This window comes from Physella acuta, unplaced genomic scaffold (genome assembly GCF_028476545.2).
Source record: "Physella acuta isolate Inbredline_101_S28 unplaced genomic scaffold, ASM2847654v3 ptg000620l, whole genome shotgun sequence".
In the NCBI taxonomy this organism is placed as follows: Eukaryota; Metazoa; Mollusca; class Gastropoda; family Physidae; genus Physella; species Physella acuta.
Genome location: NW_026732139.1, coordinates 665,258 through 690,426, shown reverse-complemented (window position 1 = coordinate 690,426; position 25,169 = coordinate 665,258). Strand labels below are relative to the sequence as shown.

General features: G+C 36.7%; 1 protein-coding gene across 1 annotated transcript in view; it reads left to right on the top strand.

Annotated features, from left to right (window-relative positions):
* The window catches only part of LOC131947988 (intermembrane lipid transfer protein VPS13D), a 63,071-nt gene that overhangs the window by 4,947 nt on the left and 32,955 nt on the right, over window positions 1–25,169 (top strand). The window contains exons 11-39 of the mRNA XM_059309424.1: window positions 85–253; window positions 569–664; window positions 971–1,205; window positions 1,320–1,457; window positions 1,601–1,767; window positions 1,980–2,116; window positions 2,578–2,690; window positions 3,059–3,135; window positions 3,389–3,581; window positions 3,973–4,141; window positions 4,508–4,639; window positions 4,853–4,943; window positions 5,236–5,372; window positions 6,186–6,283; window positions 6,457–6,622; window positions 7,125–7,303; window positions 7,643–7,834; window positions 8,006–8,130; window positions 8,227–8,368; window positions 8,505–8,782; window positions 8,939–9,349; window positions 10,484–11,358; window positions 20,021–20,137; window positions 20,248–20,322; window positions 20,686–20,833; window positions 23,336–23,546; window positions 23,871–24,114; window positions 24,460–24,640; window positions 24,845–25,030. Coding sequence (XP_059165407.1) covers window positions 85–253; window positions 569–664; window positions 971–1,205; window positions 1,320–1,457; window positions 1,601–1,767; window positions 1,980–2,116; window positions 2,578–2,690; window positions 3,059–3,135; window positions 3,389–3,581; window positions 3,973–4,141; window positions 4,508–4,639; window positions 4,853–4,943; window positions 5,236–5,372; window positions 6,186–6,283; window positions 6,457–6,622; window positions 7,125–7,303; window positions 7,643–7,834; window positions 8,006–8,130; window positions 8,227–8,368; window positions 8,505–8,782; window positions 8,939–9,349; window positions 10,484–11,358; window positions 20,021–20,137; window positions 20,248–20,322; window positions 20,686–20,833; window positions 23,336–23,546; window positions 23,871–24,114; window positions 24,460–24,640; window positions 24,845–25,030 — 5,482 coding nt within the window. The remainder of the gene's footprint in view (window positions 1–84; window positions 254–568; window positions 665–970; window positions 1,206–1,319; window positions 1,458–1,600; window positions 1,768–1,979; window positions 2,117–2,577; window positions 2,691–3,058; window positions 3,136–3,388; window positions 3,582–3,972; window positions 4,142–4,507; window positions 4,640–4,852; window positions 4,944–5,235; window positions 5,373–6,185; window positions 6,284–6,456; window positions 6,623–7,124; window positions 7,304–7,642; window positions 7,835–8,005; window positions 8,131–8,226; window positions 8,369–8,504; window positions 8,783–8,938; window positions 9,350–10,483; window positions 11,359–20,020; window positions 20,138–20,247; window positions 20,323–20,685; window positions 20,834–23,335; window positions 23,547–23,870; window positions 24,115–24,459; window positions 24,641–24,844; window positions 25,031–25,169) is intronic.

The following is a 25,169-nucleotide window of genomic DNA, read 5'->3' as shown; positions in this document are numbered from 1 at the left end:
TCTTGCATGTTTTTAAAGTACCAGGGTTTAACAGTCAATAAAATGTTCAACAACATGTTAGTAAACAAATGTGGTTTTTCTCAGTCCTCGTGAGTGGTGGCACTTTGCCCAGGAGGCCCACCTGGCAGCCATACAGGAGAGGAATGAAAGGTTGACCAAGAACTTTATGGTGGATCGTGTTCATGCTGTCACTGTCTACTCAAAGATCTACACCACCTATCTCAAGGGGGAACCCTTGACTCTCCAACAAAAGGTGGGAGAAAATATTTAGTTTTCATCATTTATCTCATGTTAATCAATGTCTTCAATATCATTTTTAATAGTGATAATAAACATTCATCTTCATTCTAAATATTTTTTTATCAATATTTTCATCATTCAAATTTTAATCATCATTCTAAATTTGTTAATAAACATTCATCATCATTCTAAATTGTGTTAATAAACATTCTTTATTATTCTATATAGTATTAATAAACATTCATCATTATTCTAAATAGTATTAGTATTTCATCATCGCTTGAAATTATTTGGTACAATTGTAACTTATATTCACCAACACTTACAGGCAACAAAAACAAATATAGAAGAAGAATTCACATTTGAGGAGTTGAAAGGAATAAGGGAAGCAGCATTTTTCAAAGTTAAGAAGAGCAATCTTGGTGTAAGTGATAGTCTAAAGTATTAATTTGTTCCCACTTGTGCAAATAGAAAATTAAATTGTTTGTAGCAGTGTGTAATGTTTAGCCACTACAATATATTAGCAAACTAATTTTACAAATCTGTTCTAAAAGAAAACTTTAAAAAAACCCACCTGATTTACTGCCAAAATTCTGTAGCATTAAATTAAATTTTTTCCAATCAATTTCCAATGTATACAAATTTAAACGACTTCATTCATAAAGTTTTGTTCTATATATTTAACAAACACCATTTGATTTTTTAACTTAACATTAACCTCTCCCTTTAGGCATCTATAACAGCCAAGAAAACAATTCAACCCCCTGAAGCAGTGTCCCCCACCCAGGCAACAGAAAACGGCAGTTTGTTTCAGCGCTGGTTCCCTGGCTGGTCAGGCTGGTCACAGCCCGCCACTGCCCCTGCCTCTGATGTTGATTCCACCTCCCCTCCCACACAGTCTGAGCCCAACATCTCTCAAGACCCTGTTCTAGTTACAGAGGATATTCTAACTGAGGATGAGATTGGTAACATTTTAAAGCATTTACTTTACTGATAATACTACAAATCAGTATTACTTCTATAGTATTTTTGAAATAGGTATTTACTGTTAGTGATGTTTTGGACCTTGTGAACTTCAGAGCAAGAAATTCAAGATGTTATAAAAGACTCTTCAGAGCACAGCTCATTCCTCAGAAAAGACTCAGTGTTTGCCAGAATGACATTCCTGCTGAAAAAAGGCTCCTTTCACTTAAAATCATCCCAGCTCTCTGAAAAAAGTAAGTTTGGCTCACTGAACTGTTTAGATTTTAATCTTAACTCATTATTTTTAAAGTTTTTTTTCCTGGTTGGATTATTTTCTAGCATATATTTCCTTAGTGGAGTTACATTGTTCTCTTACAAAGATGTATTTTTTCTCTAGCAGATAACTCTCTTGTGGAACTACACTGTTCTACTATAGCAATGGAGTTTGAGTCACGCCCTCGCACCAGTGCTATGAGGTTTTCCCTTGCAGTAGGAAATCTGTTTGTTCAAGACCACACATCAAAGAGCCCAATGTTCACCTATGTCATTTGTCCACAGGCCAAGGTATATATTGAATTCACTAGTAGGTTAAACTTAGTTAAACAATGACATTTTTGGATAGCTGGACCAAAACAAAAGAAAAAATATGTAAATAGTATAAAAATATTCTCGAAACTTGAGATGGTTTTTTTTAACAAACAGCTCAAATTAAAAGTTTATTATGTTTTCATGATATGTAAGCTTTTAATAAATATATATGTTTATTTACATTCCAGGATCCAAACTGTAAGACTGCCTTCAACCCAATATCCCAGATTGTCAATGCCCAAAATATTGCCAGTAAAGACTATGAAGGAATGGAGTTCTTTAAACTCAGCTATGAAAAAACTCCTGGGTCAAAATTCAAATACAGGTAGATGGCTGAGAATTTACTTTGTTTTAAGTAGTTGGAGTATGTTCCTATAAATACTGGTGGATACATAGACATCAAAATTCTTAAGGGAATGTACAATGTTGTGGTTATATATTACAAGCTTTTACTTGTGTCACAATGTCTGGATGTCTGTCTGTCTGTCTGTGGGTTTGTGGTTACATCTTTAACTCAATTTTGAACAATTTCTAATGGAACAATTTCAATCTAATTAGATATTATAAAAATCATTACAAATTGTTTAAAGAGATTGCATGAATTAAGAAAAGGGAGGTAACTTAGTAAGTAGTATCTATTACTCAAATATATGTTTGGTTTACAAATATTTTTAGCTGAGACAAATAATTACTAAGAGGCAGTCCACTTACTACTTGTGCCAAGTGATTTTTACTAGGGATTGTAGGTATCATCACCACAACTGTTTTTATATTGCTTCTGTTTAGCTTGAACATCAAGACCCAGCCCCTAGACATCATCTACACCCCAGAGCTGATCCACAGGATCAAAGATCTGTTCAGTACTCCAACCACTGGGCTCTCTAGGGCTGCTAGTTCTGGTAGGGTTGCCTTAGCTACACTTCTGGTTTGGTATCCTTGGTATTAAAGTTAGGGGGGTTTCACGCTTGAAATTATACAGTGATAAAATCTAAAAAAAGTTTATGAATTCTGCAATCCAAGTTGGTATTGTGGCAGCTAATCATCAACATCAACTAAACATTTAATTAAAAATAAATAACTACTGATGGATCATTGGTATTTGCAAAGTAATGACATTAATCTCTTGCGGTATTTGTACTTAAAAAGCAACTTTAAAACATAAAATATGCTTAAACTTTCTAATGAATGAAGATTTATTCAAACCTTATTAAGCATTAAATAAGTAAAGCATTAAATACCGTGACGTAAGTTTTTTTTTTTTTTATAGTATCAAGCTGGCAGTTTGACAAGCTAAGGAAACAGACACAAGAGGAATTAAGAAATACACTGGACCAGCTGCTGGAGGTAACTCTAACTGTTAGCATTCTTAGTTGTCTACCTTTGGTAGTATTGTTAAATCTTCAAGTTAATTACTTTTTTGCTTTCTTTCTATTGTAAAAATGTTTTAAATAATTTAATTTAGATTCCCAATTTTTTAATTAATTTTACATTTTATACACAATATTAGTTTAAGTATTTTTTTAAAGTATTTTACAGTTTTTAAGATAATTTTAGTTTTTCTAGTTAGTTTTGAGTATTCTGTTATTTTTTTCCTTAGGGTAAAACAAGCCGATGGAATATCAACCTTGACATTAGTGCTCCCAAGCTCATAATACCAGAGAGTGTCACAGATTCCAACCCTCAGCTGGTGGTCATTGATCTTGGCAATTTCCGTCTGAACACAGTATCTTCTCCTTCAGATCTCATCACAGACGATACCAAAGTCTGGGGAAAGTATGATGACCTTGAAGGTGATATTTTTTCTTTCTAAAAAAATTAAATACATTACTTTTCCAGTTCTGAGAGTTTATATGAGTAAATAAAATGAAAGTGATATGTGAACTTGACTGTACTACTATGCCTAATTGCCTTTAGCCTCCCAGTCTTGAGTTATGTGCTCATAAGAGCTGGGTAGATTCAAGGATAGCCTAGAGCCAAAGTACTTAACAAGCCATCCCATTTTTTTTTTTTTACAGTTTGCACTGTAAAAGTAAATTGAAGAACCCTTGCATGGCTAATTTTGTGCCCCAGATAGGAGGTCTTGTTACCAGCTTTTCATACAGATTCGAACTTGGGCCTTTCTGATTTTTATTCATAATTATTAACTGTTTTCACTGTTGACATCCTAATACTCTCCTCCAGACAAGTTTGAGACTCCATTATCTACACCCCCCAATGAAACAGAAGAAGATGCAGAAGTGAAGAAGACAATGAGTGCTGGTCACATGGCAGCCTTGAAGCAAGTCAGAAGTTCAGACTCCCTGCCAGAGATGAGCACAGATAATATGTTTCAGGACCGGCTCTATGAAAGGTAAGCTAGACAGTTTTAAACTTTTTGTAGCTTAGTCTATAAAGTTAATAGTGCGTTGGTGACTATTGGGCAATTAGCCTTGTGAGACTCAACTTTCTAAACAGTTAATGAAGCAAAATAAATTTATGCAGAGATGTGTTCGAAATTCTAAACCTATAAGCTAAAAATTAATTCATCATTAACTGATATCTGTGATGAAAAGCTAGTTATAGTGTGATGTTGCTGTTACTTGTAAACATGATTTATTTAGCTTAATAACATCTGATTTTTCTACCATGTAATTATTATGTAAATGCCTGATATTTAACTTAATAACAACTGATTTTTCTACCATGTAATGATTATGTGAATGCCTGACATGCCCAGATACCGTATCGGCCTGACAGAGGTGCAAGTTCTGCTGGGAAGGTTACATGACAACTGGAAACATGCCTACGCTCGTGGAACAAGTCTAATGCATGTTGTGGATAGATTTAACATATCAGTCATGCTAGAAAGGTAACTGGTTGCAGTAGATAGTTTTAACATCCATACGTAATTTGAAGGTAGATTTAATGTAACCTATCAGTCATGCTAGAAAGGTAATTTATGATCTTTATAGTGCCAGACTTCCCTATCATCAACACAAATCACTTGATTCCATTAGGTTTAATCAGTCTTAATAAAAATAAAAAGAATTGGAATCAAATAGAATGTTGCCACTTATTTCAGACGACTGATAGTGACATCTGATGCACAATGGCCTGCTGCTAAACTGTCTGGCAATCTACCAACCTTGACCTTTCATCTTAATGAAAGAAAGGTGAGTCTGTTGTTTGGTTACATATGCTTTATGAATTGTATAAGCACATTTTTATAAGCATATTTCATAATATTCTGGGAAGAGTAATTTGTGCAATGATCAAGCCTTCTTTGTTACTGTTAAAAAAGTAAAATTTTGAAGTGCTGAAAGTATTAAAAAAATTTTTTTTATCATAACACTGTGATATTAACTGCAGTTCTGTAGTTGATTTCTGATGTATGATGTAAATATTCCCCCCCTGGCAATGGGGTGTTTGAAGTCTCAACTCTTGCTCTACCTGTTTAACCTACAGATCCAGGGGCTAGAAAAGTGCCTGGAAAAATTCACCAAGCCCAAAACTCCAGACATGAGCCACACTCTACTTCACCAGCACTCATCATTTGACAGCAACCTGATATCTGGTACAGTGGACCAGTCCAGCTTTGATGAGTAAGTCTCTGATTGGTCAACCATCATGCCTGATAGGGTTTGGCTATGTTTTTACTTTCTTGTCCGTATGTCTGTGTGTGTGTCTGTGTGTGTGTAAACACGATAACTTGAGTACCGTTGATGAAATTTCATATATAAGTATTTTATCAAAATCGTAGATCCTGATCAACTTTTGAGCGATTTCTGGTAACCGGAAGTGGTACTTTTTCTACTTTGAATTTTTCAAAAGCCTATAACTTGAGTACTATTTCAGATAGATAAATGAAATTTCACATGTAAGTAAAAGATCTAATTCTCTACCTTCTCTCAAATTTTGAGTAATTTCCGTTGACCGGAAGTACTAATTTACGCTATTTCCGATCTCTCAAAAAACGCATGTAAATTTATAAAGTACTAATAATATTGCGCACTATTATGCACATTTAATTTGGCGTTCACCTGGTGTGCAATTCTTTTTTCTACGAGATTTTATTCTATTTTAAAAAGTTTAAGTATTTGAAATGGATTAAAAATCATGTCTATATCCCAAGTTCCCATCCCCTGTTGTTTTATATAAGAAAATTTGAGAAAGTTTAGGGGAGATCACTCCCGGTTTATTAACTTGATAGCTTTGAAAACTATTAGCTGTTATTTGTGAGATTGACTTTGTTGTTACCTTTATAGCTTTGAAAATTATTAGTTGTTATTTGTGAGATATGGCTATGTTATTACCTTTTATAGCTTTGAAAATTATTTGTTGTTATGTATGAGTTTTTGCTATGTTTCTATCTTTAAAAATTATAGTTATTCTTATCTCACATGATTTTTTTTCAGTCAGGTGTTTCCATCCCCTAAAGAAAACACAGAAGAAAACAAGATGGTGGTTTTACAGTTTCTCATCAATAATTTATCTCTTGAGGTACAAAGTCAAGGTAATTGATTTTTCCCTTTTCAAACTGTTAGTCAAATACATTATCATATTTTACCTAATTCTATTGTACACTTCAAAAAATATAAAAAGAAATTTAAAAAAGTATCTTATTCACAGTAACATAATAAATGAAATCACTTAAGATTGTGTAGGTAACGTGTTCACTTATTGCAGGTCAAGCACTGATTGAACTCCAGGTGACAGGTGTTCAAGCAGATGTCCACCTGAAGCCTCTCAACATGTCCTTGGTTCTCACTGTGCACAGTCTGCTATTGGTTGATGCTCTACAGACATATGGGCGAGACTTTGAGTTACTCATTGCTTCACACAGGAATGTCATGTAAGATCAGTTGCTCATTGCCTCCCTTGCTTATACTTCATGTAAGATCAGCTGCTCATTGTCTTCCTTGGCTTATATTTCATGTAAGATTAGTTACTTTTGACCTCCCTTGCCATATATTTGATTTAAGAACACTTGCTCATTCCTTCCTTGAATTATATTTCATATTTCATATGTAGATTGCATTGCTCATTGCCACCCTTGCCATATATTTCATGTAAGATCCGTTGCTCATTGCTTCTCTTGTCTTATATTTCATGTAGGATGAGTTGCTTATCCCCCTTGTCTTATATTTCATTTAAAAAAAAATTAGTTATAAAATTAGTTGCCCATTGCCTCCCTAATCTCCCCCCCCCCTCTTGCCTTATATTTAATATACCAAGTCAACTAGAATGGTAGTTTTAAAACAGAATTAACTTACAAGAAATAGCTTGTAGCATGACCAATGGTTTTTAATGTTAATCAAAATATTTTAGTGTGGAATATGTGTATGTTTCTCCAGGCTTGACAGTCGGAGTGGCAGCATCAAAGGGTCAGAAGTTAACTCCCCCTCCTCCCCCATGTCTCCATCCTCCCCAGCATCACCTGGCTCACCTAACCTGAACACATCCATATCATTTAGCAGTTTTCAGTCCATCCAGGATGCCATCAGCAATGCCTTTCATTCCGTTCTACCACAAGGTTGGTCTCTCTCATGATATAAGCTCAAAATATGTATGTGTTGAGATATAAGATGATTTATAATATTAAACTGCATTATTAAAATACATAGTGCACATTATTAAAATACATTTTGCTGTTACTGAAATATGCAGTGCCATTATTGAAATATGTATTGCCTTTTAAAAAAAAATATGTAGCAACATCATTAAAATATTTACTGTCATTATTAAAACACGTAGTGCCATTATTAAATTGTGTGATGAAGTATGTAGTTCCATTTATTAAATGTGACATGTTATTATTTGCTCGACCTTTTGCCTGTGTTAAAGTGCTTGTGACAATTTTTAAACCTATCAGCTCCAGCCGCACCTAGCAGAAAATCAACAGACAACTCCATGCCTCACCACTTCACAGCATCAGATGCTAAAGCTTTGATCATGCTAGAGTATGAGGTCATTACCTCCCCTGCCTCCATGGCTCAGGATGGTTCAGCAGGAGACACAGTCATGAGAGTACTGAACTTGCAGTTTAACAGTTTAGATTTTATAGGTAAGTGCTCTCCCTTCTTGTGCAATTGGTTATGTCCCTTTCAATTCAGTTTGGTTATGATAAAAATGTAATTAACTAAAATTGTATAGATCTGCCTTAAGAAAGCTTAAAATTAGTTCAACATTTGGTAGGTTTCTTTATTAAAGTTATAATATTTTTTTTTGTGTTTAGCTAATCAGGAAACATTGACTGAAATAATGTCTTTTGTGAATCGAACATTTCCACAAAAACCACCAAGTGAACCTAAATTCAAGCCTACAGTCAGTCCAAATGTCACCACAGTGGTCTCCAACAAAGTAATATTTTTATTTTGTTTCCTAGTTTTATTCTTGGTTAATCTTTTTAACTGCTCAACACTATCCAATAATTATATCCCATGTTTAATTGAGCAGAAAAAAGATATTGTTCTTGTAAATGCTGACTTCAAGAGGCTGAATGTGATGCTTGTGAAATTCCTGACCAATGATGGCCACAAGTTGGCCAGGAAAGTGGCTACAGCCACCATGTCGTCTGCTAAACTTGAAGCCAAATTTGGTAAAGATAATTTTTTGGTTTTAAAACTCAGACAAAACAAATTACCTGGTGACTGTTAAAATCCCATGCTTTAAATAAATATTCAGAGACTTTAAGAGTATGGAAGTTAAAAAAAAATGTTCCAAATGTTTTTCAGATGACAACTGGGAAATGGAAGGCAGTTTGGGTGGCCTTCACCTGATTGATGTCACCCCAGAGGGCACAATCTACCAGCAGGTGGTCAGCATTGGTCACTTTCAGGAAATGGACTGTGCGACAGGCTTACCCACCACACCCCCATCCTTCACCCTGAGCACCTCCCCCAACCAGGATATGTTCAAGACGGCTCGTGATGAGAGAATTTTTTCTGATTCCATATCTTCACATGATAAGAATGTAGCATGCAAATTTGTCATCAAGAACCGCCAGCAAAAGGTATAGTAGCGGATGTAGCCTAATATTTGTAATTTATTTTTTATATGCAGTTATACCATTGACACAGTATCTCTTTTCTAATAGAAGTAGCAAAAAAAAATTGTTTGTCATGTTCTAATAATGAAATAAAAATGAGTTGTTTGTTTCCCCTTGCAGGAATCTGATGGTAGTATGTTGGAAGATAATGAACACTTGGAAGCTAAATTTGACATGGCAGCCCTTACCTATATTCACTGCCCCAAATTTCTAGAGGAACTGGTGGACTGTGTGTCGGAGTTTCGGGACTACATGACCAAAGTTGCCTCGTCCATCAAAACAGCTGCCACTGAAGTTGCCATGGGGATAGTTGGTGTCAGGGGAGAGAATACCACTCTTGATGCTTCACTTGCTGGCTATGCTATTCGCAGGGACCAATCTATAGGGGACATAACCAGTACCATTCTACTGGAGGATGTATCACTGCAGCAGGGTAACACAAGCGTGGAGGCTAACAAGTGGAGCATCTTGATCAATGCTAGGATGGCATCTCCCATATTGGTGTTCCCACGCACACCTAACAGTCCTCAGGTTGGCACTAGTTTCTTTCTTCTTCATAGGTGTTTTGTTTTGTAACCACTTCCCACACATGACATTTATAACCCCTTGTATACATGACATTTGACAGAATTTTATTCTTTGTAAAAATAATAGTAATATTGTTTAGAAAAATGTGTATTCGTGTATATTGTTCCTACATTGTAAGCTTTTTTAAATTACTTAACGTTTTTACCATACAAAATGGAGTTCAAGCTACTGAGGTCGTGTGTAAGTGGGTATATGATTTAACACATTACACTTTAAAGAACCATCACTGAAGGCTATCCCCATCCTTAGAAGGGGCATAATTTTCTCAAAAAATTATAAGATCATAAAAAAATATTCTCAGTACTGTGCAGATAAAAAAATAATTTATCTTAAAAATATAATTACTATCAGTTTATTAGATACATTTTTATTATAAATTAATTAATTTCTTAAAAACATTGACATTGGAAACTAATTCAACATTGACATAGTTTAGAGGCTTTATTGTCAACTGGTAAAAAAAAATGGAAACCAATTGCCCAATATGTTTTGTAATGGAAACTGATGCTCATATGGGTACCACCAAGGCTACTAAGGTTGTTACTCAGCAAAGCCCTGAGAAAATAAGTCAAAATGGAGCCTATCTTAATCATTTTAAAATTATCAGAAAAAAATTACCAACTACCTTCAGAAACTCACAGACTTCACACTACATCTAATAAAATTACAAGAAAAGGCAACACATGTACTTCTAATTGTGGCAGATAGGTGTCAAGCCTATTTTTAATTTATGTACATGGACAACAGGACGGGTCAGTGTAAAATTTTTTTAATCAAAGGTGAAATCCCAGCTGATCAAAACACAGCTACAAGAAAAAGACCACCCCCCCCAAAAAAAAACAAATACTAAAATAAAGAAAAATAAATCAATGAAAGCACAGACTTGTTAAAGATAATACAATAATACAAATTGTTTAAAAAATTCTTGTTAAATATAATATTACCTTGATTAAAAAATTTAAAATGTCTAGACACTTTGTGTTCATCTTTTTCAATTACTATAAAATAAACGAAATTGATGTTGCCCTCTTTCTGTATGTGTAATGTAAATTAATGTTGCCCATTTTGTCTTTACAGGTGCTTCTTGCACGTCTAGGAGAAATAGTTATTGACAACTCCATGCAGAACAACACCTATGGAAGGAGTAGTCTGAAGCAGGACCTAATGAACTTAACCTTGACCAATATGAACCTGTATTCCCTTAACAGTCCAGCCACTTTAACTCCTGATGGATTAAGTATCCCCCACTGGCCTGGTCTGATAAACAAGTTTGGCGTTCCCATATTGTATGACACATCTATTGAACTCTCTATTGGGAAAAGGGAGAATCCTTTCATTAACATATCTTCAAGGATTGATGGCTTTAGGGGCTCTGGTCCTCAAGATAGCCCTGTGGGCTGCGCAAATATGCCGGGTGGTCTTCATGATGGTCTGAACGGCTGTGCTAATATGCCAGGCGGCATTCATGATGACCTCCATCACATGCCTTCCATCTTAGACATGAAGGCTAAAATCTCTTCCCCCCTGAAGTTGAGCTTGTCCAAGGAAGTCTACGAGCAAATCCTCCAAACAGTTGACCACTTGACCTATGATGCACCCAACCCGGCGCCTGCCCACAGCCCCAACATTCCTGTTTACACAAGCCACAGCACATCCTCCCCTCAAGAGAAAGTGAAAGATGAGCCAGATCAGGTTGAGAACTTTCTAGCCAAACATATCAAGTTTGATGTGCCATTGTTTGAAGTGGAGCTGCGTGGGGATTTTGGGGATGGAGAGCGTGGTCTGGTGGATCTGAAGCTCTATGACTTTGCTGTCCAGTATGAGAAGAATGAGAAGGCTTGCACCCATATCAGTCTCCACCTCAAGTCGCTACAGATGGATGACCTGCTGGAGCCTGAACACTCCAAACATCGCCAGATCATTGTGTCTCACCCTTCCAAGATCAACAAAATGTAAGTTCCTCAATAAATTGGGGCGTGGACTTGTTTCTTAATGTACAGAAAATGTTTCAGCTATGCTTAAAAAAAATATTCCAGCAGAAATTATTTTGCATGATAACTTAGATGTCCAATTTTATTTTTATATTATGGAATAAAGTGGTTTTGGCCAAAATTTGATGTAAGTAATTTAGATGAAAATAATTTGGCCAAGTTTTGAAGTAAACTAGAATACCCGTCATCCGTTGGATAACTGTGGGTTTCGGGGGTCATCCATCAAAAAACATCACGTCTGTCACTCAGAGGCATAGCGACCCTTCCCGGCGCCCGGGGACAAAGTTTTCGATTTGAACCCCCCCCCCCCTCAAACTTTTGATGTGCACCCCCCCCCCACTCAAACTTTTGATTTGAACCCCCCTCAACCTATCAATTTATTTTTCCAAACCATTTTGGCGCCCCAACATATGTCCCCCCCCCTTCCCCCCTCCACCTCCCCACCCCCCCTTCCCCCCCCCCCGCCTCCCCTCCCCACCCCCCGCCTCCCCTCCCCACCCCCCGCCTCCCCTCCCCACCCCCCGCCTCCCCTCCCCTACCGTCCCCCCCCCTCCTCGGGACGCTACTGCAGTGTCACTTATCGTCACAAAAAACAGACCCCACATTCAAATATATGTTTTTTATCTTTTAAAAACACCGAAAACACCGATTTCGGACTATCCCTTCATAAACTGACGTCACAGGTGACCTACTCAACTCTACTTCACCTGCCCAGTGTCCTGCCAAGTCTCAGACAACATGTTTTTATCGTTTAAAAAACAATTCCAGCCGGGCATGTATCTGACCACACTATCCTTTCATATGCTTAGGACAAAGAAACAGATGAACTCTACTTCACCTGCCCTGTATCTTGCCAAGTTCAGATAGGCAACGTTATCATCTATCTATCTATATACTACTAAAACTCAACTTTGTTTACATGTTTGAATATTTATTTGTTTGCCTGATCGAAAATTGTGATATGTTCGACTCTATCTGGAAAGCTGTAAAATGGTATGCAGGTAGAGAATAATTTTTTAATGCAGACAGACTGTTGATCACAAATTTATTTAAAGACGTTAATTAATTTATTGATTTATTCCTACGCAGAATAACCCATTTTTTTTTAAAATGTTAAAACCTTGACTAAACTTTGTGGGAATAGTGACGTCACAGGTTTTTGTTTACTCTTTAGTACAATAAAATGGCGGCGTCTATTGAAGAAAATTGTGTTCCCATTCAAAAGTTTAACGCGTTCTAAATCTAATTTTCTGTCGGTCATAACTTTAACAATACGTCCGTTTGCTGTATTTATTACGTTCCAACACTTATATCAATTTTCAACTGTCTTTTTCATTTAGTTTTACGATAAATTTCTCTAGATCTAAAGATCAGCTATCGAAGGAAATTTATGAATCTAGCCTAGATCTAGATCTAGCCTAGATGTAGGTCACTAGATTCAATGTAAATTCGGTGCCCTGTCAAAACGGCCCGGGACAAATCGGCCCCGTCAAAACGGCCCCGTTAATACGACCCCGTCAAATCGACTCCCGACAAACCGACCCCGTCAAAATAGCCCCGTCAAAAGGGCCCCGACTTATTGGCTCCCGTCAAATAGGCTCCCGTCATATTGACTTGCGACATATAGGCTCCCGACAAATGGGCTCCCGATATTTAGGCTCCCGACAAATGGACTCCCGACATATTAACCCCTGACAAATAGGCTCAGGACATATTGGCTCCCGACAAAGCGGCTCCCGATATATTGGCTCCCGACATAAGGGCTCAAGACAAATGGGCTCCCGGCAAATGGGCTCACGACATTTTGGCTACCGACAAATGGGCTCCCGACATATTGGCTCCCGGCAATTGGGCTCCCGACATATTGGCTTTTGACAAAATGACTCCCGACATATTGGCTCCAGAAAAATAAATGATATGACCACTATTGGCATAAAAGTAACCATTGTGTCCTACCTCCAATACCACCATAACCTCTTTTTAATGCCCGAATGAAATTATTTTTTCATGAACCAACATTAATTCACAAATAAATCGAGCCCTTAACAGATAAATTCCACCAATTCTAAAGTTTTGATAATGTTTAATTTACAACAGAAAAGATCTGTTGCTTAAAAGCGAGCACAGAAGTGTAAATGTATGATATACATGATGTTAACATGATAACAGCATTTTGTTTTGATAACCTACAAGCACAGTGGCGTAGCGAGGTCGGGTGTCACCCGGTGCGGCACTTAATGGTATCACCCCCCCCCCCCCCCCCCGCATCGGGGCGTTGCGACCCTTCCCAGGGACAAACTTTCAAGTTTTCGATTTGCAACCCCCCCCCCCCCCCCCCAAACTTTCGATTTGCACCCCCGCCCCCTCAACTTTTTCTCTATATATTTTGCTATTTTTTGCCTTGGTGTCACCCCCCTAAATGGTGTCACCCGGTGCGGTCCGAACCCCCCCCCCCCCTCGCTACGCCCCTGTACAAGCATATTGCAGTTAGGAAAGTACAGCGTGGACCCTTCTCCCCACACAATGAGTTGGAACAGCCTATAACCGACTCAATTATGGATGTCATAGATAGATGACATAAATTAAAACATACTATATTTTATAATAGATAAACTAATATAAAAATAAGGCCTGCCGAACAAGAGATGCATACGTTGTATTACACAAGAGTGTTGGATAAGCTAACTCTAAAGAATATTGATGAAGGGGTCCCACTGGCAGATGTCATATTCAATGAGACCGCTTTGCCGGGACAACTTAGTCTCTACAGAAACGGTATTGTCAGTGCAGTGGCGTAGCTAGAAGTTTTGGGCCCCTATGCAAAAATTATCAGTGGGCCCCTTCGTCAGCCGTTAGGCTAGTGGCGTCGCTAGGTCGGGTCTCACCCGGTGCGGCACTTCGTATTGTCACCCCCTCCCAGGAAACAAAGCATATATATATATATATATATATATATATATATATATATATATATATATATATATATATATATATATATATATGTATGTATATATATATATATATATATATATATATATATATATATATATATATATATATATATATATATATATATATATATATATATATATATCCCAGGAAACAAAGCATATATATATATATATATATATATATATATATATATATATATATATATATATATATATATATATATATATATATATATATATATATATGTATATATATATATGTATATATATATATATATATATATATATATATATATATATATATATATATATGTGTATATATATGTATATATATATATATATATGTGTGTGTGTGTCGGCCTACATATGTATATATATATATATGTATATATATATATATATATATATATATATATATATATATATATATATATATATATATATATATATATATATATATATATATGTATATATATATATATATATATATATATGTATATATATATATATATATATATATATATATATATATATATATATATATATATATATATATGTATATATATATGTATATATATATATATATATGTGTGTGTCGGCCTACATATGTATATATATATATATATATATATATATATGTGTGTGTGTGTGTGTGTGTGTGTGTGTGTGTGTGTGTCGGCCTACATAGGCCTAAAATTTATATATATGCCACATACTGGTACACGTACGTGTTTAAGCTTTAATCACTGCTGACTTAATAGTAACGATGTTTATCTACAGTCTGTTTATAATACAGTTGGATGTAGCATTGTTTTCTTTATAGTTTACGTTTACGTCGTGGTGTCACCCCCCCCCCCCCTCTTGATATAATTTTCGATTTGTACTTAGATGACTATTTAACTTTAACTAATGGATCTGGAAAATGGCATTTCATTCTATAAATTTTACAATTTTTTGCCTTTGGTGTCACCCCACCCCTAAATGGTTTCACCCGTTGCGGTCCGCACCCCCCGCCTCGCCTTCGCTACGCCTCTGCGTTAGGCTACAGAGGAGTTAAACGAAGAGATCAACTTCTACTTACGATGGATATTTTTTAATATATAAATATTCTGAAGGCAACATTTTGTATTTTATATGTCCTGATTTTGTATCTATACTATATTATTATGCTTGCCTACTACTGCTAAAAAGTTTATTTATAGGCTGATTCTCTCAATGTCTTGCACGACAAAGTGATATAGCCTGTAGTGTTATTATAACGATTGGGCTCTGTTTGACCCACAAACACTGAATCCCGAAACGGTGGGGGGGGGGGGGGGGGGGGGGGCTTTTTGGAACTTTTAACCTTTTTCTTTTTTAAAATTATTTATATGTAACAAATATTAAAATTCCATTGTAAAAGTTTTAATTTTTTATGAGGGAAAAGGGCCCCTATGTGCCTTGGGTCCCCATGCCTTGCTTACGCTAGCTTTACGGTAGCTACGCCACTGTGTCAGTGGTCCTTTTGTCTGGAGCCAAATTGACAGGAGCCTTTATGTCGGGAGCCAAAATGACGCTAGCCTATTTGTCGGGAGTCGTAATGACTGGGGCCGTTTTGTGGAGAAACTAAATGGCGGGAGCCTATTTGTCGGGAGTCGTAATGACGGGGGCCGTTTTGTGGAAAAAACTAAATGACGGGAGACTATATGTCGGGAGCCAAAATGACGGGAGCCTATTTGTCAGGAGCCTTATTGACTGGAGCCCTTTTGTCGGGAGCCTATATAACGGGAGCCTATTTGTCGGTAGCCTAAATGACGGGAGCCTATTTGTCGGGAGCCTATATGACGGGGTCCATATGTCGCTGGCCCTTTTGACGGGGCCGATTTGACGGGGTCGTTTTGACGGGGTCGTTTTGTCGGGGTCGTTTTGACGGGGCCGTTTCGTCATTGGCCGAATTGACGCCGCACGGTAAATTCTACATCTAGAATCTATTTCAGGCCTTAATTATTTTATATAAATCTTTGTTTGGCTTATTTAAGATAAAATTTAATTTGAAAGTTAGTACTACTAGACTTATTTTTAGATCTAGATCTAGAATCTATACGCCGTAAATCAAGTTGCATAAGGAGATACATAGTATAGTATAAAAATTCACTTGTGACGTCACGAGTAAATAGCTAAAATGGTAGCGTAGTCAGCTCTCATGCAGGAGGCACGGGTTCTAGACCAATATGTCAATGAAATTTTTTTTTTCAATTTTTTTTTTAGATGTGAATGATAACGTTGCCTATCTGAACTTGGCAAGATACAGGGCAGGTGAAGTAGAGTTCATCTGTTTCTTTGTCCTAAGCATATGAAAGGATAGTGTGGTCAGATACATGCTCGGCTGGAATTGTTTTTTAAACGATAAAAACATGTTGTCTGAGACTTGGCAGGACACTGGGCAGGTGAAGTAGAGTTGAGTAGGTCACCTGTGACGTCAGTTTATGAAGGGATAGTCCGAAATCGGTGTTTTCGGTGTTTTTAAAAGATAAAAAACATATATTTGAATGTGGGGTCTGTTTTTTGTGACGATAAGTGACACTGCAGTAGCGTACCGAGGAGGGGGGGGGGGGGACGGTAGGGTAGGGGAGGCGGGGGGTGGGGAGGGGAGGCGGGGGGTGGGGAGGGGAGGCGGGGGGTGGGGAGGGGAGGCGGGGGGTGGGGAGGGGAGGCGGGGGGGGGGAGGGGGGGAGGTGGAGGGGGGAAGGGGGGGGGGACATATGTTGGGGCGCCAAAATGGTTTGGAAAAATAAATTGATAGGTTGAGGGGGGTTCAAATCGAAAGTTTGAGTGGGGGGGGGGGTGCACATCAAAAGTTTGAGGGGGGGGGGGTTCAAATCGAAAACTTTGTCCCCGGGCGCCGGGAAGGGTCGCTATGCCTCTGAGTGACAGACGTGATGTTTTTTGATGGATGACCCCCGAAACCCACAGTTATCCAACGGATGACGGGTATTCTAGTCTATATACTACTAAAAGTCAACTTTGTTTACATGTTTGAATATTTATTTGTTTGCCTGATCGAAAATTGTGATATGTTCGACTCTATCTGGAAAGCTGTAAAATGGTATGCAGGTAGAGAATAATTTTTTAATGCAGACAGACTGTTGATCACAAATTTATTTAAAGACGTTAATTAATTAATTGATTTATTCATATGCAGATTAACCCATTTTTTTAAAAAATATTTGAAAAGCCACTAGACTCGGCGGGACCGTGACGTCACAGGTTTTTGTTTACTCTTTAGTACAATAAAATGGCGGCGTCTATCGAAGAAAATTGTGTTCCCATTCACAAGTTTAACGCGTTCTAAATCTAATTTTCTGTCGGTCATAACTTTAACAATACGTCCGTTTTCTGTATTTATTACGTTCCAACACTTATATCAATGTTCAACTGTCTTTTTCATTTAGTTTTACAATAAATTTCTCTAGATCTAAAGATCAGCTATCGAAGGAAATTTATGAATCTAGCCTAGACTCTAGATCTAGCCTAGATGTAGGTCACTAGGTTTCTATGTAAATTCTAGATCTAGACTTAATGTAAATTCTACATCTAGAATCTATTTCAGGCCTTAATTATTTTATATAAATCTTTGTTTGGCTTATTTAAGATAAAATTTAATTTGAAAGTTAGTACTACTAGACTTATTTTTAGATCTAGATCTAGAATCTATACGCCGTAAATCAAGTTGCATAAGGAGATACATAGTATAGTATAAAAATTCACTTGTGACGTCACGAGTAAATAGCTAAAATGGTAGCGTAGTCAGCTCTCATGCAGGAGGCACGGGTTCTAGACCAATATGTCAATGAAATTTTTTTTTTCAATTTTTTTTTTTTTTAGATGTGAATGATAACGTTGCCTATCTGAACTTGGCAAGATACAGGGCAGGTGAAGTAGAGTTCATCTGTTTCTTTGTCCTAAGCATATGAAAGGATAGTGTGGTCAGATACATGCTCGGCTGGAATTGTTTTTTAAACGATAAAAACATGTTGTCTGAGACTTGGCAGGACACTGGGCAGGTGAAGTAGAGTTGAGTAGGTCACCTGTGACGTCAGTTTATGAAGGGATAGTCCGAAATCGGTGTTTTCGGTGTTTTTAAAAGATAAAAAACATATATTTGAATGTGGGGTCTGTTTTTTGTGAGGATAAGTGACACTGCAGTAGCGTACCGAGGAGGGGGGGGGGGGACGGTAGGGGAGGGGAGGCGGGGGGTGGGGGGGGGGGGAAGGGGAGGCGGGGGGTGGGGAGGGGGAAGGGGGGGCATATGTTGGGGCGCCAAAATGGTTTGGAAAAATAAATTGATAGGTTGAGGGGGGTTCAAATCGAAAGTTTGAGTGGGGGGGGGGGGGGGGTGCACATCAAAAGTTTGAGGGGGGGGGTTCAAATCGAAAACTTTGTCCCCGGGCGCCGGGAAGGGTCGCTATGCCTCTGAGTGACAGACGTGATGTTTTTTGATGGATGACCCCCGAAACCCACAGTTATCCAACGGATGACGGGTATTCTACTCAACTCTACTTCACCTGCCCAGTGTCCTGCCAAGTCTCAGACAACATGTTTTTATCGTTTAAAAAACAATTCCAGCCGGGCATGTATCTGACCACACTATCCTTTCATATGCTTAGGACAAAGAAACAGATGAACTCTACTTCACCTGCCCTGTATCTTGCCAAGTTCAGATAGGCAACGTTATCATTCACATCTAAAAAAAAAAATTAAAAAAAAAATTTCATTGACATATTGGTCTAGAACCCGTGCCTCCTGCATGAGAGCTGACTACGCTACCATTTTAGCTATTTACTCGTGACGTCACAAGTGAATTTTTATACTATACTATGTGTCTCCTTATGCAACTTGATTTACGCGTATAGATTCTAGATCTAGATCTAAAAATAAGTCTAGTAGATCTAGTACTAACTTTCAAATTAAATTTTATCTTAAATAAGCCAAACAAAGATTTATATAAAATAATTAAGGCCTGAAATAGATTCTAGATGTAGAATTTACATTGAATCTAGTGACCTACATCTAGGCTAGATCTAGATTTAGGCTAGATTCATAAATTTCCTTCGATAGCTGATCTTTAGATCTAGAGAAATTTATCGTAAAACTAAATGAAAAAGACAGTTGAAAATTGATATAAGTGTTGGAACGTAATAAATACAGCAAACGGACGTATTGTTAAAGTTATGACCGACAGAAAATTAGATTTAGAACGCGTTAAACTTTTGAATGGGAACACAATTTTCTTCAATAGACGCCGCCAGTTTATTGTACTAAAGAGTAAACAAAAACCTGTGACGTCACTATTCCCACAAAGTTTAGTCAAGGTTTTAACATTTAAAAAAAAAATGGGTTATTCTGCGTAGGAATAAATCAATAAATTAATTAACGTCTTTAAATAAATTTGTGATCAACAGTCTGTCTGCATTAAAAAATTATTCTCTACCTGCATACCATTTTACAGCTTTCCAGATAGAGTCGAACATATCACAATTTTCGATCAGGCAAACAAATAAATATTCAAACATGTAAACAAAGTTGACTTTTAGTAGTATATAGATGATTTGGTTGTCAAGTTTTATTCATCAAAGTTCTTAATTAAATAATTCATTTCTTAATTAAATAATTCATTTTCCCAAATTCCCCAGAAACAAAGCTTTTGACCAGCAGCCTAAAGCTTTCATGTCCAAGTCATGTCCAGATAGTACAATCATGGCACCCATACCTCGGATGCCACCATCTCTTCCATCCAGTTTCATAGACAGGTAAGGTCATTATAGACAGAATAAGCCACCTCTATAGAGGATATGTTTATCTGATGTAGCCTTAGTAAACAGTTGTTAACATAAAATGTGTTTGTGTGTTGTTGTTTTAGAGGAGAAAACCCCATGCAACACTTTGAGCAACATAAAAGTGGATCGACTTATCAGCGCAGGAGAGCAGCAGACAGGTGACTAGCTTTAGTTGATGGTGTCCAGAGTCTAAGTTTATAGCTACTTAAGTTTATGTTTTGATTTTTAAAAAAAAATGCTGGCAGCCTGATACATAATTTAGTTGTTTTTTTTGCTGGAATTGCTTTTAATTTACAATACGGTTAGGGTGGGAACTAGCATTAAGGCAGGAGTTACAGTATCTATTTTTATGCAATAGCTATTTCAAAAGTTATTTTAATTAAATAATCATTTACCCGCAGAACGTAATTAATATTTTCTCTAGTTTTTCTTTATTTGTTGTATATGAGAACTTGTTTCTGTTCCAGTGAGGGAGACTACCCATACATTTTCCCTTGTTTTTACTACTGTTTGTATTCCAGTGAGGGAGACTACCCATACACCCCACCACCAAGCCCTGTAGCCAGGGATATCAGTGTATCCCAGCAGAAGAGGACAGATGACTTGGTGCACATTGATGTCACGCTGGTGGACAAGAAGAGACCAGAGTATATCACCAAATACAACAAGGTAAATACAACATAGGTAACCCATTATTATCCGACTCCACATGATGTAACTTTCTATACAACTTTCTTATTGCTATGCTTATGACAGCAGTATTGTTAACATCGAAGTTACCCTCTGTTTCTGTAGCTCATCTATTCCTAATGCCCTGACATACAAGGTACTTGACTGTCAAACATATTCCCATCCATTCTAACTTCTGAGCAGCTATCTAAAGTTCCAAATCAATATCCTGGCATGATACACTGTTTCAAACACAGGGATGTGACTTTTCCGAATTTTAGCGGAAATCCGATTTTTCCGTTTCAGTTGCGTTTTTCCTCCGCTGATTTAATTTTCGCCGAATTTTTCCGCTGACTTTCAATTTTTGTCGATTTTTTACGAAGTTTTAAAAATTAGGAAAAAAAAACGGAAATGTCTTCTAAGGAAAGGGCCGACATGCTCATTCCACTTATTCGTATTTAAATTTAAATCGACAACTACTGTACTTTGGTCAAACGGACACTCGAATATGCGCATCTATTTTCGATTGGTCGATTGCGCTAGGTATGACGGTGCTAGATCAAGATTAAATGTAGATTAAGATTCGGAATTTCGGCAGACTTACGAATTTTTCAAAGCACAATTTTTTAGTCCAAATTTTCCGCTGATATTTTTAGTTAACTATTTATCAAAAACACGGTAAAAGGTATAATGCAGTTATTCAAATGAAACTTACATCTCTTAAGCTTGGTAATCTAGCTATCGATATAGCCTAATTTATCTATCGGTATTTTAACCCGCCTAAATCTACAGTTTCTCTCTGATTCTATTTTATTTCGCAATCTCAAATTAATATGGAAATCCTTGCTAAAATTGACTATGACGACTAGACTAACCCGCCCCACCTCGTACTAACGGTGTCTCTTGTGACCTCACCTTGACCCCAAGTACGTGTTCGGTACTGCTTGTGGGGAAAAAAATGACGTCACAGTCATACGTATGCTTCGTAGGCCTACAGATTAAAAAAAATACTAAACTCAATGTGACTACGACCGTGTCTTGTTTGTGGAAGAAAAAATACCTACAGACTGTTTTTAAATTTTTAATAAGGGGTCTTCCATAAATAACGTCACACTCGTAAGATAGTGTAACGTCGTAATTTTTGCATTCAAAAAAAGTAATGTTAGAAACAACTGCATTTTAGCCGCTATTACGAGTTTTAGAAAACTGTTGTAAAACATAGAAATTGAATAAGATACCCTATGTTTGTCGACCTCAGTCAATATTTTAGAAAAAAAATCGATGTTTAAAAAAAAATTCAAATTCAATTCGAGGGGGGGGGGGGGCGGCTGAGATGCGACGTCATTATGGGGGGGGGGGGGTCTGGATTTTGTAGGACAGAGGGGAGGTAAATATCGTCAAAAAAACGTGGATGACCCCTAACAATTTACAGCTATTCCAAAAAAACAAATATCGATGTGGCTTGGCTATCAAAATGATTAACTTTGGTTCACACATCAGACCATTTCTAATCTTAGCTAACCTGGTCCATTTCATTTTTCCATAACATGAACCTAAAACTTTCAAATTATAACTAATCTTAATCTAGGGTCTTTACAGTTGAAGACAAATATTTTTACCAATCCAATCTTTAAAAGAATATAGGGTATTAGACCCCCTATTTAAAATTGAAAACAGGAGTACATCTAGAATCTACACCAGATTAGTAGGCCTACAGTTTAAATTAGCTTAATGGTAAAATAAAACTTAATAGCTACTTTTGTTACATTGTAATTTTTAAAAAAGTTGTTTATAAGGTAAACATTAAATTGCAATTAGACAAGACTTTCAATGTTATTTTAGAGTAACATTAACTTCTTGTATTTAGAATATTAACTTCATAAAACAATTTATTAGTACAGTAACAGTATGAAGCTGCTTAACCGCGATAAAAAGTAGATAAAGCATATTGAGCTATTATCCGAAAAAAATTTCCTAATTTTTTTTCCTGGTCTGGTCACATCCCTGCAAACAAATACGTCATTCATAAATTAACCTAAACCCCCCCCCCCCCCCCAAAAAAAAATTGCAATTATTTTGTGAGACAAGAATTGTTACAGAAATAGTAATGGAACTTCATCAATATTAGTTACATTGATCTGTTTTTATTTCAATTTACATAATTCTCCATCCCCCTATTAGTGTTACCATCATTTATGGATGACACCTAAAAACTGTATCTTATGAAGATTTATTCTGTTTTAAATTTAACTTTCATTTGCACCAATTGGTAACACAATGCAAAGGAAACCAGTTTAAATTTTTGTCTGTAAATTAGTAGATTATAGTTCTTGTTGGTGTGTATGTTTCATTGTAAATGGACAGTTTCTACCTTTGTGACACCAATTAGTAACACAGTTTAATCGAAACCAGTTAAAATTTTTGTCTGTAAATTAGTAGATTATAGTTCTTGTGTAAGTTCCATTGTAAATAAACAGTTTCTACCTTTGTGTGTGTGTGTAGATGAACAGGTTTGTGAATGTTGACTTTGCCTGCCTGGATGCCACCATCAACCTCCAGACCTGGGTCGTGTTGTTGGACTTTCTAGGTCTGGGTGCCAAGGTGCATGATGTCAATGTGACCAGTGACACACCTACCCAAGCAGAGAGGAAAGTGGAGAAAAATGTGGAAGGTACTCAGTCTTTTTTGTCTCTGTTTTTAAAGCATATCTCTGGTTATTATATGTCTAGCCTTAATGAGTACTTGACTTAAGTCAACAAAAATTAAGGCAGCTGGGCATAGTGCTGAAAGCACATATTCGTCTAATGTGTTGATAACATCTACTTCACCTGCTTTATACTGACCTAGGTCTGAAAGTGAAATTTAATATCACTAGTGAAGCAAGGTATTTAAAAAAATATGCCCTTAACTGAATTACCATTAATTTTGTATTTAAGTCTTGTGTAGGTTTGATGATAAAAATATTTGTGTGCATGTGTCAAAGACGTGACTGTGTAGGTTTAATGATGAAAATATTTGTCTACAGGCGTCAAAGAAGATGTGAACTCGGACATCAATTTCCAGGTGGAAAGCTTTACCCTCATCTTCAACAAACCTGACTACGAGCTGGCTCACGCCACAGTTGCTGACCTCAAGTCTCACATTGTCACCAGGGATGGGAATCTCTCGGCCAGTGGTCAGCTGGGTAGTCTCTCTCTACTGGATGAGTCCCCCCATGGCCAGCTGTACAGGCAAAGATTTGTTTCCACTGGGCGTCAAGTTGTGGAGTTTAACTTTTTCAAGTAAGATTATTTTTTCTTCTTGCACTTGTCTCTTATGTTGTTCATTAGTAACCAGTATATCAATAAATTCTGTCTTAGAATTAGGAGCATAACTATTTTGTTTAATTATTTAATGTATTTATGAATATTGTCATATCTTTTATTTACTTTAGGATATTTAGTTTTCTTTGTAAAAAAAAAAAATGAACGTTAAATTTTCTCTAGAAATAATTGAATTTAGTGACATTAATTCTAAATATTTTCTCTATAAATTACTAAATTAAAATCTAGAAATGCAAAAGATTTGAAACAAATCTAAAAATACTTGAAATGAATTTAGTTAAATTTTTTTTTTCACTGTTCCAGATTTGGTATGCCTGATCCAGGCTTACAAAGGGAATTTGACATCAGCCTGAAACTTAGAATGTCATCAGTGCGCTATCTCCACACCAACCGCTTCCAGGCTGAGATGGTGGCGTTTGTCCAACATTTTCTCCAGTTACAAGATCTGCTAGGTCGTCAGAGGGCAGCATCTGTTGGGAAACAGGTAGTCATAGTTGTTGTTTTCCTGTTGAAAAATGAACTGCCAACATTTTGCTTTGTTTTCTAGACCTGAGAAGAAACAATACAATTTTTTTTTCAATATTTAGATAATAGAGAAGTCTACAAAAAGTGCCAAGTTAATAAAGTTACAAATTTTTGTTTGTTTTAATATTTGAATATAACAGCATGCTTTTCCGTCACTGTATAGATCACAGACAAAGCTACGAGAGGATCCAGAATATCATTGGACATTGAGGCCCTGTCCCCCATCCTTCTCATCCCCCACAGCTCCAGGACCAAGTCCCTGCTGGTTGTTGATCTAGGCCACCTCAAGCTCAGGAACATTTTCCTCCTTGATGGACAGACAGGGACTCTGAGAGCTGCCAGGAAAGAGGTCTGTTTGTGTATAAAACCAAGTGCCAACTTCAAGTTAATGAAAAGTTTGTTAGGAAAGATATTTGAAGTTTCAAGCTTGATGATTGAATAATTACATTACTTTTTTTTTTGTTTACACTTAAGCGCTAGTTAGAAAC